The 12,568-nt window shown below is 42.0% G+C and overlaps 4 protein-coding genes across 4 annotated transcripts; 2 read left to right on the top strand and 2 right to left on the bottom strand.

Moving 5' to 3' along the window:
• Positions 1–26: 26 nt before the first annotated feature.
• IL334_006862 (uncharacterized protein) lies at positions 27–2,012 on the top strand (the record flags this gene model as incomplete). The annotated part of the gene is made up of 11 exons (XM_062938559.1): positions 27–263; positions 448–578; positions 668–805; positions 867–944; positions 1,017–1,073; positions 1,140–1,207; positions 1,312–1,425; positions 1,500–1,540; positions 1,622–1,684; positions 1,785–1,906; positions 1,979–2,012. 11 exons carry the CDS (start codon positions 27–29, stop codon positions 2,010–2,012), a joined length of 1,083 nt encoding a protein of 360 aa, XP_062794610.1.
• A 713-nt stretch (positions 2,013–2,725) lies between these two features.
• Positions 2,726–6,506, top strand: IL334_006861 (uncharacterized protein; the record flags this gene model as incomplete). Its single annotated transcript, XM_062938558.1, has 4 exons — positions 2,726–4,381; positions 4,468–4,671; positions 4,794–5,006; positions 5,112–6,506. 4 exons carry the CDS (start codon positions 2,726–2,728, stop codon positions 6,504–6,506), a joined length of 3,468 nt encoding a protein of 1,155 aa, XP_062794609.1.
• Positions 6,507–6,806: 300 nt separating this feature from the next.
• Positions 6,807–8,647, bottom strand: IL334_006860 (uncharacterized protein; the record flags this gene model as incomplete). The annotated part of the gene is made up of 5 exons (XM_062938557.1): positions 6,807–6,827; positions 6,899–8,008; positions 8,159–8,292; positions 8,441–8,481; positions 8,562–8,647. 5 exons carry the CDS (start codon positions 8,645–8,647, stop codon positions 6,807–6,809), a joined length of 1,392 nt encoding a protein of 463 aa, XP_062794608.1.
• Positions 8,648–8,995: 348 nt separating this feature from the next.
• IL334_006859 (uncharacterized protein) lies at positions 8,996–12,408 on the bottom strand (the record flags this gene model as incomplete). The annotated part of the gene is made up of 15 exons (XM_062938556.1): positions 8,996–9,209; positions 9,273–9,429; positions 9,540–9,822; positions 9,878–9,982; positions 10,036–10,192; positions 10,256–10,347; positions 10,427–10,586; positions 10,671–10,835; positions 10,940–11,076; positions 11,144–11,413; positions 11,472–11,605; positions 11,682–11,771; positions 11,839–11,985; positions 12,087–12,212; positions 12,381–12,408. The coding sequence occupies 15 exons, from the start codon at positions 12,406–12,408 to the stop codon at positions 8,996–8,998; spliced, it is 2,265 nt and encodes a 754-aa protein (XP_062794607.1).
• Positions 12,409–12,568: the final 160 nt, after the last annotated feature.

The raw sequence follows: 12,568 nt of genomic DNA, 5'->3' as shown, positions 1-12,568 counted from the left end.
ACTGCTCACGAGAGATATAGACGAAGATGGAGATTACGACAATATCTTTGGACACATACTTGTTGAACCCATCTTCTCCATTGGCAAGAGAAGAAGCTAAAAAAGCAGCCGAATCTTTGATATTGACAGGGGCTGTCATAGTGCAAGATTCCAGAGCACCAAAAGATGCGAACGACAGATTCTTGGATTTGTTCGAAGATTATTTTAGTCAAAGTCAAGAAGTGTTGAAAAAGGATGAAAGACCTGAATGTGGATTTCAAGTTGTAAGCTTATCTATATTGCTTTTCAATTTGTGGTCTCCCGTGAAGGGTGGGGGAAGTAGGGAGGTGGAATGGAGTGGGGGGAGGAGGGCGTCGGTTCTGGTTCGGAGAAATGCCATCGGTGGTAGGAGCATGGATGGACGTGGATACGGTGATAGGATCACGCTGACGGGAGACGAAAATAAAGGGAGTTACATTGGAGAATACTGAAAAACCGAAATGTGCTTCAGACGAAAACTGTCAAGCTATAATTCGTTCTTTGGACATTGATCAAAGACCCATTGATCTTGATAATCATGGAGCTGATCCTAAATGTCGGTAAGTTCATATGACTAAGATGATGTCCTCCTCTCCCACAATGTCGGGTAAGATCAGATTTGATCATATATACTGATTTCTTCGAAAAGCTTCTTTCATCGCATGTCAGATGAACCGCCTTACGAATCGACTTTCCCAGTGTTAGAAACTCCGAACGTGACTCCCCAGAGGTTCCAGGGTACTTGGGAAGGAAAAGTCAATGAATGGGGTGAATTCATGAAACAATCGTGAGTAAACCACCATTAAAAAATAACAAAGGAGATACTAATTACACTGAATCACTCATAGGGTAGAAGGAGTAGCTAAGATGGTAGCTTCTGGATTAGGATTAGAACAAGATACATTCACGACTGCTGGGAAGTATGGGTGGGTTAGCTTACCAGTCTTACTCAAACGATGTTTACAAGCTGATTATCATGATTTTCATCATTATCGTAGATCGCATTTGTTGGCTCCCACAGCGACCGATTTAGTCAAATATGGTAAATTGAATACGTGAATGAACCGTCATATTTCGATCACTAGGTTCATTCAATTTGCTGACTTTCGTATACACCTTAGGAAATACGCGGGCTTTCATTCGGATCTGAACTTTCTCACTATACATGGTCAATCTAGGTATCCAGGGTGTGAGTTATCCTGACCACTGAATGGCTGAATGGCTGAATGGCTGAATGGCTGCTCATTGATGACAGATGATAGCTGACGCTGGAATCTGTTGAATGGCCTTTAGTACATATATGGGCTAGAAATTCGGGTAAAAAAATTCAAGTTAAAATACCTCCCGGATGTTTACTTGTTCAAGCTGGAAAACAAATCGAATGGTTAACAGGTGGATTGATAAAAGGTATATCATCTTAACCTGACTTTCTTCCGGAAGCAAGACTATCATCAGTCGCTAATATGGTATTTAATGTTCAGCTGGATACCATGAGGTGGTTTGTACTTCAGCCACAATAGACGTGAGTATCCTCCAACCAGAGGCAGAGTCGATTTCTGTGTTGTGAAGAGGATCCTGATCATCCTTTGGTACAATCGTTTAGACTATCGAAAGGCGAAAAGTAGAATTTCCAGATAGACCTCTGATCAGAATCTCATCAACTTTCGTGAGTCTTTCAAGGCAATGCTCTACTCTCCGCACACCTTTGCTTCACAAAATGCCATATCTCAATAAATCGTGTTGATGACGATATGGGTGATGTACAGTTCTGGCACCTCACACCTGATTACCGATTGGTTCCCATCCCAACCTTGAGGAAAGAAGCAGAAAACCGATTTGGTCGACAGGAGGAATATGGTGAGATGCTAGTGGGTGATCAAGTGAGAAGGTAAGTGAAAGTTTTTGGTCCTTTATTTCTTGAACTGTCTTGGCTGATTTCTGATGTCGTTGCAATAATTAGGGAACTAGGTTTGATCGCACTTTTATCCTCCTAATCGTTGTGATCCTGGACATGAGATGAGGAGATGAGGTGCCTACCGAAACATATCCCCTGGTATTGAAACTTTGTCTCGGATTCGAAAACCCATCCCATTCAGTACAAGTCTCGTCTCAACATGTAACGTACCACCAAGAACAAAAATCAATTCATTCGCCACTCAGTCGCCGGTCTCTTCAAGACTTAATAACATGTCGCATAGTAGTGATACAATCCTTAGTCCTGAAAAATCATCGATCGTTGCTTGTATGTATGTATATCATCATCTTCGCCTCGATAATTGAATGAAGACAGGAAAACAGCGATAGTAGACTACTGGGGACCGTTTGGACTTGGTACCTTGTGAACATTTTCTGTGGCGTCTTGGGATTCTCGTAGACCCGAACGCCTTCAACAGTTGATGATCATCCAAGTTCAAAGTTCATGCAGTTGAAGTTGAAGTTGAGTCTGGGCTAACGAAATTGACCGATATTGGGACTGAGTTGCTGAGTTTCGAATATGGTTCTGATTATGATATCGACTGAAAGTATACCAAGTCACTGACTATATTGTCAGATATTGAAATGTACATGTTAAATCCCTTTCAAATACTAACATCGATATATCATTAATTCATTCTTCATACGAGTCAAAAAGTCTGAAAACCTACTATACTTTAATTACTCTGACATCAAAACAATAGTCTCAGGACACTGTGGAGATCGATTAACGATGACATCAATCACACCACCACCTCAAATTCGTACCAAAGGGAAATTACCCTCTTCATCACCTTCCTCAGCAAGACTACGTAGAATAGCACCTTCTCCTGTTATGATTCCATCCACCAAATGTAATACCTCTCCGAGAATGATTAAAAGGGGTAACCATGTGGCTTTGACTGCTTTATCAAATTCACCTTCTTCTTCTACCTCATCATCATCATCTTCATCGTCTTCATCAACGACGCAAAAGTTAACAACACGAGGATCCACACAGAGAAAGAGGAGAGAATCTGTATCTGTATCTGTATCTGTCACAGAACACGATGAGGAGTCTGAGATTGAATTCGAATTTGAATTCGTTCCTTTAGAATTGGTCATCCTATCTTCACCTGACACTCAAATCCGAACTTTATTCCAAATGTTAGAATCTTCAAGATCAGCCTCTTCGAACACGATCAATTCCACTAATAACAAATCAAACATGAAGAGAAAGAAGAAGAAGGACACTTCGAAAGAGGAGTCCTGTGAAATTGTTGAGATACCATTGATATTTGATTCAAGAGGTGAATTCGGTACATTGGCTTATGAGTCGAATTTGAAACAGATCGGATTGAATGTACCCCCATGCGAGGATTCAGAGGATAATGGTATTGCAAGTCCAATTTCAAGCCCAACTAAAAAGAGGAGATTAGGTCCAAGTACTACCGTATCAACCCCCCATTCCACAAATGGTTCGTCTGGGGATCTTACGATGAAATCAAGAAGAAGATCAGGATTATCATTACTCACACCCAAGAGATATTTAGCGCAATATCAACCTTCACCTATCCTGATCCAATTTAGAGAAGATATATTTGATTGTAAAGGTAGAGAAGCAATATGGGTAAATTCCAAACCTGATGAATCGACTCCAAGACCCACCACAACTAAATACACTACTACTAGTATCATCGGTGATGATTCATATAAAAATCAAGCTGAAGATATTGGTAGAACACAAAGAGCAGATAGTTCAAACTCATTCGCTACATTTGGTCATGATCCTGAAAATCAACGAGAACAGAATCTCTCAATGAGACAGAACGATCAGGATCTGAACCTAGATCAAGCCCAAGATCAGTACCAAGATGATAATTGGTCATTCACATTATCAGCCTATGAAGATTCTGACGGTAAGAAAATAATCAGAAAAGATAGTTTTTTCGCTTCTTCTTCTATCATCAGCAACAACAAAGATGATCAATCGGACCTATCACTAAACACTCTTATACCTTCAACGAAACTTGATATCTCCTTTGATCTACCTTCGATCCCTAATGACAGATTGACGTTTGTTCCGCCACATCTGGACTCGAGTTTAATGACGATTGACTTCGACTCTCCTTCATCAGAAACGTTGATCACTCCACAGCCGCCAAGTCACAGGACGTGGCCTCCGCGATTGCTTGTAGTTGACCATGAAATGGAAGCTACTCCTACACCCAAGAATCCTAGACCTGTTTCGAAAATCCAACTGGCGCAAGAGAGTACACCGAATATGCTAATGCCACGAGTAGCTCAACCACAGAATGCGGAAACTGGAAGAATAGAAGAAGGAGACGGAGTTGAACGAGCTCTGAAAAATATCGATAAAGCAATGACGATTCAACTTTGGATAGATCAAGTGAGTGCACATTTTCTGTTTTGGTCTCAATCTCAGTCTCAACGATTCCCGTCTAACATGGGTTGCCGTTTTTTGAATCGTTTCAGGAAGGGACTAGGGAACATAAAAGCTCACTCAAGTATATGAGATCAATCAAACCTTCAGTATTTCGTGAAAGAGAAGAAAAGGCATTACAGCAAGCTGCGATATGGTGTGAAAGTCCTACTCGACCTGAAAATTTCCAACAATCAGGCTGTTGGGAGTTTGGTATGGATCCTAAAGAAAGAGATAAATGGTATTTCCATCATGCTGTGAGTTTGGCTTTGACACAAGCTCGAATCAACGTCTCCTGCCCATTTTCTTTTGGATATCATATATCATCATGTATCAGGATAAATTGATGAACCCAGATTGATATCTCGATGCTTGATAGGCACTGGAAGGCTTACCCGTTCTAAGAAGATTGACTATAAACGGAGATGATAAATATGATTTCTTATCTCGTGGCGCAACGTTACAAATCAAAGAACCTGGAGTTTACAGTGTTTGTGGACAAGAAGATCGAGGTAGATCAGAATGGAAATTCGAATATTTAGTTCAACATAAAATCTCACTAAATACAGGCGAGGTCGTACCTAATGAGCGGGTAAGTAACACTACTTTCTACTGTGTTCGCTGACTCGATAAGAGGGATAATATGGTATCAGTGGGAGAATTTTAAGCTAATGTCTCCATCATAATGATTCAATAGATCATCGTCCCACTTGGTTTATACGTCTCACCAAACTTTTTCAATCATGATCGAGCATTGAAGACAAGTTTACTGAACCTTTTCAAGAAGTCTCTAGCATCAAATATCATGAGCGAGAAAGTCAGACCACCACACATTGGTAGACCGCCATTGCCACTGCTGCCTTCCGTGCCTACTCCAACCGCCGTCGACGATATCGTACCAACACCGACTGCTGTTCCTGTGATATCATCCGCAATGAAGGAGGAGAACGTAAATCAAGGCAGGAAGAGAGCTCAAACACAATCTCAAACTCTCAGTCATGGTCAAACGACTCAAGTCATATCGCACTCACACGCTAGATCAGTCAGCAGAACTTTTGGTGCTATTGCAAAAGCTGTAGTAGGAATAACGTCAACCACACCTACACAATCACATCACAATCATGCTCAAAACGACTCGCATACAAATCAATCTAGACCACCTACACCAGGCAACAACACTAGTAGCAATATTAACAGACCTTCTTCAGCAGGTATTGGGATTAGTATTGGAGTACATAAATTCGGTACCAAACCAGCCACGTTTGGGAAAACTGGATCAAGAGCCAGGACTCCTACCGGAACAAATATCACTGATCCTGTCCTAGGGGGAATCACACCAGGAGGAGAATCGAATGATTATGATAAAAAAGATGGTAAAATAAAAGGTAGAAAAAGAGCTACTAGTCTATTCTCGAAATCGAGACCTTTCACCCCACCTGTGAATATAACGGAATTACATCCTATACCTACTATAGGTTTAAGATCTACTCCTACATCTACTCCCAATCCGTCCTCAGCTTCTGTTTCGCTTCCTGCTTCTATGCCCATTGCCCTCAATCCAAATGGGACTGGAAACTTATCAATACCGTTGCAAATGAATAATCACACTTCAATCTCATTACCACTTCAACAGTCAGGGACAGCTTCCAAACAACAGAATACCAGTCTCAATCAACTTCATATTCAACGAAACCGTTTGTCTCATCAAGGCCATTACCAACAACCTCATCATCAACCTCATCATCAACCTCATTATCAACCTCAACATCAACAACATCATCAACAACATCCTTTCCTTCATCCAATGTACAATTCACCATCACCAGCACCCAGTTTCTCTTCTCTGGGTTTAGGTCAGGCTTCACCTACACCAAGCTCGATGATCATCACTCCTGTAGCTACCCCTTTGTTATCGAGATCATCAAGTATAACATCCCGTTCAAGACCAATCATCGCTTCCTCAGGGCAGAACCTAGATTGCAGAGAGATAGGCTTAGGGAAAATGAACGGATTGACACCGGCCCCGAGGAATGGAACAAGAGGAATCAGGAAAAGACCTTCTACAGCTGAACCTAGATTAGGAATGCGGTAGTGACACACCGCTGTTGAGATTTTTAACGTAGTATCGTATGGAAGTGCTCCGTATTCTTGGTTATGAAACAATGAATATTTGATTGCCTATCCGTCACTTGAGCAAACCGTCTGCAACTGATCAACCAGTACTGAGGTCGAAGTCCTCATATTGATTCGTGTACCACTTGATTTCCTCAACCCCTAACGATAAGCTACAATAATGCATATGCTTGCCTTGCCCATGTAACTCATTCTCTATTTACAATTATATACAACGTCTACTCAACTCTCATCCAAACAAATCTCTCAATCCACAGTTCTACCTCCTCTTCCTTCGTCTCTGCGAATAAAGAAACGGCCATTAGCATTCCTCGCCAAAGGTCAAAGAAAAAGGAAGAATATACAACTTACAGTCTCAGCTTCATCCTCTCTTTTCCTTTTACCTCTTCCTTCATCTTCCGATTCACTTGTCTCCTTTCTTCCTCTTCCAGGCCTTTTCCTTGTAGACATACTCTCTCTACGAGATGAAGTTGAAGGTGTCTTTTTGCTTTGTCCAGACGCCTTAGGATTTTTTGGCGGTCTGCCAGGACGTCTTTTTACTGGAGAAACTTCTTCTTCTTCTTCTTCTTCTTCCTCCTCCTCCTCCTCCTCCTCTTCCTCATCATCTTCTTCCTCTTGTTCCTCTCCATCCCCCTCTCCTTCTCCTTCTTCTACTTGTTCTTCCCCTTCCTCATCATCAGCTTCTTCTTCTGCAGTTTCTTCCTCTTCCTTCGCCTCTTCCTCTTCCTCCTCCTCCTCCTCCTCATCTACAACATCTTCTGGCGTCTCTTCATATTTCTTTTTAGTGGTTTTGCTTTCTTCCCATTGGGTGTCAATACCTTCTTCTTCCGCACGAGGATATATCATTTCTTTCCAGCTCTCTTCATCTTCTTGATCTTGATCTTGATCCTGGTCTTCGTTTCGGTTTCGTTGATTTTTATTTTTATTTCGATTTTGGTCATCACGTTTTCCTTTTTTTTGGCCGGTTCCGGTTTCATTATTCGTTGTTGATTGGTCTTTACGGAAATAAGGTAAATTGAAATTCTTTTTAAAATGTTTCGAATTCACGACTTTGGCAGATTTCGAGCCTGCGCCTGATCCTGGTCCTGCTGTCGAGATGGGTGTAGATGCGGATGGTCTACCTCTACCTTTTGGTTTATCCTTCTCTTTCTCTTTCTCTTCTTCTTTTTCTTTCTCTTTTTGCTGATGTTGCTCTTTTTGTTGTTCTTTGTCTTTATTGGAATTTGATTCAATGGAAGATTTCCTAGGTCTACCTCTTTTAGAAGAATATGTTTTCGGTTTACGAGGTGATGAAATATCTGATAAAGGAGATAACGATGATCGATGTGAATGCGGTGAATCCTCTTGATTAACAGGCTCTTGCTCTTGTTCCTTTTGTGGTTGGTTGATATCTGGAACATCCTTGGTAAGAGGTGACAAGACATTAGGTGATGATGGAAGTGAGATTGATGATCCGGATGACTGGTAATGTGAAAGAAGATCAGCAAAGACAATTGTTATGAATGATGAAACACGAATAACACGAATCTTGATCAACGATCAAATGACACTTGACCGTTTACAAAACGTGATTGCAATTCCAGATGACTTAGAACAGAGGAGCAGACTTACCATCTCATCCAACGTTTCCAGATTATATAATTCACCTAGCCTTTCCCATAATTCCTCTACGGTGATCCATAATCCAGTACGTTTATGCATCGATGATTGAAGTTGTATGATCAACATGTGTTTATGTCTTCCAACTAAGGACCCAGAAGCGATTTGTTAGTAGATGTCAATGCATATACATCAAGGTTCAGCATTGCAGAATGAGTTGATCGACCGGCTGAGGTTTATTGTTAAGTTGGATTGACGATTTGACAGAATAAATAGAGTATAATGATCACTTACTTGGTCTAACATCAATTATACTTCTCAACAAAGCTGATTCCCTTATAACGCATTCCCCATTCATTAGCTTTATACACAGCGCTGATACACTACAGTGATTCATTCCTTCGACAGAACTCACATTTCCAACTCGGATACAGTCGGAGTAGGTGAACTTTTCCTGCCCAGAATCTCAGGTTCAGTGTTGGGTTTAGGTGAAGGAGACATGATTTCGATATCACCTCTTGAGTATTCGACACACTCCGTTCTGCGTGCTTGAGTGAAGATCGAGGTTTGATCAGACTGGTTATTCACCAGAACTAAAAGGTATAAGATGTCGAAGAAGAAGAAAGTGAGAAGCGTGGAGGTTAATGTCGCGTGCCTGGAATTTGTTGTTCCCGACGATATTTGTCTCCTGCCAGACTTTGCTCTATCAATTCATGTAGTACATGTATGAACACTGCATCAATGCATGAAATCCTCCAAGCTACCTCCGTGTTCATCTTGTACACTTGTTTATATACAAAAGACACATTACAACATGCTGACCTTCCACGCTCCAACGAACGGAAAAGTTTAAATCTTCAATCCAAACAATTTCTTCTTCTTCTTCTTTTCCTCCTTACCAGCTAATGATAAGCCATTCATGGATTCATTCAATGAACCGGCATATGAATTCTGATGCTGTAATTTAGGTTGCTGTTGTTGAAGATGCTGCACATTCGGTTGTTGTGGAGGAGGTATTATTGGTGGTCCAACTGGAGTTGTCCAATGTCTGAAATCAAGTATACTACATCAAATCGGTATCAGTCCGGGTCTAGATGAGATGTCAGTCCTAGTCGATACGACTCACTTTTGATATGAGGTTGGTTGCCCGGGTGCTCTATTCGGTCTATTCGGTCCTTGAGGATGAGGTTGGAATCCTCCTGGGGGATTGGCGCCTATACCTCCTCGACCTAACGCTCTCATCTGTTGAGTGAATATCTCAGGAGTCAATACATGTGTCGAGCCTATACGATAGACAATGCCCATCAGCACAATGCCCTTCGTCTCGAATGTAACCACGGACGAAGTAGGCTGATTATCTCGCTCGAGATAGACGGAAACTAAACACACTCACCGATGTACACATCCTTGCCTAATGCTTGGCCGACCGTATATGCACATCTCATTTCACTGTATGTCATTCCTCCAGCGATAAAAATGATCAATCTCTGTTTACCTTCTGTGTTGTTCATTCTTGCCGAAGGAGCTTTATGCCATGTTGGTCTCGCTGATCTCAGTGATCCAGATTGTGAAGGCGCAGCAAGTGAATTTCCAGCTCTTAATGATGTATTCGCTTCTACTGGTGCATCTCGAAGATAAGGGAAATTGGTTTGATCCAGACGAGAAGCGGATTGGTCCTAGGTTTTTTTCGTCAATATGTGATCTGATAACGATGTGAACCTCATCTCTCACCTCTAGTACCATCTGCACGATTGGCTTATAACGGGACAATTCATACTCTCCCTCTTGATTAGTGGGTTTCTGCTTGATCCGCGATTTGGACGATCGACTCGAGTCCTTCACTACTGTTAGCTGACAAGCACCCTCACAAAGTTCAATGTTCAGCTTACCTTGATCACCTTAGCACCCAGATGAATAAGGTTGTTAACCATATCCTGCTCCGATATCGATAATCTAGCATGTTGATATAACCTTCTCCTATCCTCATCTGCCACTCCATCTCTGAAAAGGATGTACAAAGCCATAATCCGAACCTTGTCAAGTGAACTGTATTTCCCAATCAAACCGTATGAGCATTATGCTCGAAACGATAGAGCAGAATTGGCTTACGTTATATTTACTCGATCGTCCAGTAAGGGAACCATCTCTTCTACCAAAGTCTTCGGTGTCTTTCCTTCCGAAGTGTATCCTGTCGCACAACACTGACACGAGCATTGTCAGCGAGCCGGACCAGCGATGTACTTGTACATTCAGATGTCTACTTCAGTTCAGAAGACTCACTTGCTCCACATTCGCTACAAGAGACAACTTCTTCTTCTCAAATAGAGACATACATTCTTGAGCCATTTCTAAATGGAGCGAAAACTGTTCTCGTTGAGTTTGAAATTGTGGTAAAGAAGCCAACATATCTTTAAGATCGTTCATATTGACGTTTCCACCACTGGTACATCATCCAGGTCAGCTCAAATGCCGAATTGGATCGAGACGCAAGACCAGGTTAAGCAGATGTGTGACGCTGACTCACCCTCTAAAGCCAGCATGCTCTTGTGCGAACTTGCCAAAATCCGTCATCAAAGTATCTATAGCATCTTTCATGTGCAGATGTCGAACAGAAACCCAAACAGGGTCGGCTTCTGTCAGCACAGCAACTTTGTCTTCTGTTCCTCCGACGGTATTGGTATACTTGTATCTAGGATGGTCACAGAATCAGTTGCTATGATCGAGAGTCAAACGAGACAACGAAGAAGGAGTCGTGGTGTGAAGTATAGAGCGGAATTTGAAAATGACATTTACCTATACTTCACACCATCATCTATCTTGAGCAAATCATTCACCATGGCTTGATACCAGAATTCATGTAGTAGGGGAGCAGCAGGGTCCATCGATCTATCCACAACGAATAGGACACCTTTTGGTCTTCCATTTGCAGGCTAAATCCATGGGATTCAGCTTAGACTGGCCGTTTCAAGTTTACATCAACCGATGAACTGGACCTACGGGAAACTCAGGATTATTCTGTAGGTACTCATCTAGATCAAACTGTACTTGAGTTGCGATCTTTTTGCTCAAATGGTCGCCTACTATTTCAGGCGTCTTTGGTCCTGATCCACCCATTGCTGATCTCCATCTCAGTGATTGAGGTGCCTGTTGCTGAACGGGAGCTGAAGATGGTGCTTGTTGAGCTAAAGGTCCTAAAGGTGGATGGTGATAAGGTTGATAATATCTAATAAGCGGTGATTCATCTACCGTAGCCAGAAAGTTGAGTATCTAAGGTTGACAATCATAAGCTTCTAGTGTTCAAGTGATTTTCACCCGAACAACTTACGGATCGTCCTGCGATCTGAACATCGTCTTCGAAAGCCTCTGACGCCAAATCAGCCGAAGCGGCACCTCCTAAAGGTCCAAACATCGTAAAGAACGCTCCCGGATTCTTGAGTGAGAACACACGATCTTCAATGGCTATTGTTTACAAAATCTCTCAGCGATCTTTCTTTCTCAGAATGAGGATAGGTGAGATGATTGATCGAGAGCTTACCCCAAACATTGCAATACAACTCTACGAAAGCTTGTAATACACCGCCTTGTAATCCATCTGTAAGCTTTTGAGCTAACCTATCGTCGATACCTGATTTGATTTATTGATCAGATCAGCTACAATTCGCCGGGTAGACACCATAAAGGAGATAGCTTACCATCTATGAAATATAAATGAGCAGATTTGTATGTCCTTCTACCGTTGAAATCCGCCAATATACGATCTACATTTTGAGCTGTTGGTGTCAAGAGGTATATAGCGTCTACTGACATCGGTGGTCGAGGAGAATGTAGTGGTTCAACAGCTATCAAGCGATTGCTCACCAAGTTAGCTCAGTGGTCTGATATCAAAGATATCCAAGAGACGAAGAGACGACGAGAAGCTCGAACGGAAGCTCAGACTTACACGTTACATTTTGTTGTAATATATCAAAGTTCTTGTATACTGTGTCTAATAAAGCTTGAGAATGATCATCCGTGATTAGGATCTTCCATGCGGGGGGCGGTATAGATTGTATCGCCGACGTGAATCCTAATATGAAGTAACCATATATCAGCTTTTCAATCCCGATGGATACTGAACAAAGGTTCTTTCTCAGTTGAGACAAGGACCGGGCGGGTCGACATCCGAGCAGGGGTCGGACGACCACCTGCCCGTATTGGGCGACTGGGCTGTTCAGTAAAGCAGAAGGATACTTACGCTTCTTGAGTAGATCTTTGAGGGGCATGGTGTTTTATCAGAAGTCAAGAGCAATCTATGACTGGAAGATAAGGATGAGATGAGATGAGATACAATGAGATGATTTAGAGTATACACCTGGTATTAGTATAAAATGAGGTCATGTGTTGTTGTTGCCCGTTGCTTTGAGATGACGCTCGGACCCCTCC

Source organism: Kwoniella shivajii, chromosome 9 (genome assembly GCF_035658355.1).
Source record: "Kwoniella shivajii chromosome 9, complete sequence".
In the NCBI taxonomy this organism is placed as follows: Eukaryota; Fungi; Basidiomycota; class Tremellomycetes; order Tremellales; family Cryptococcaceae; genus Kwoniella; species Kwoniella shivajii.
The sequence above is the reverse complement of the archived record's forward strand: the minus strand, read 5'-3'. Positions and strand labels throughout refer to the sequence as shown.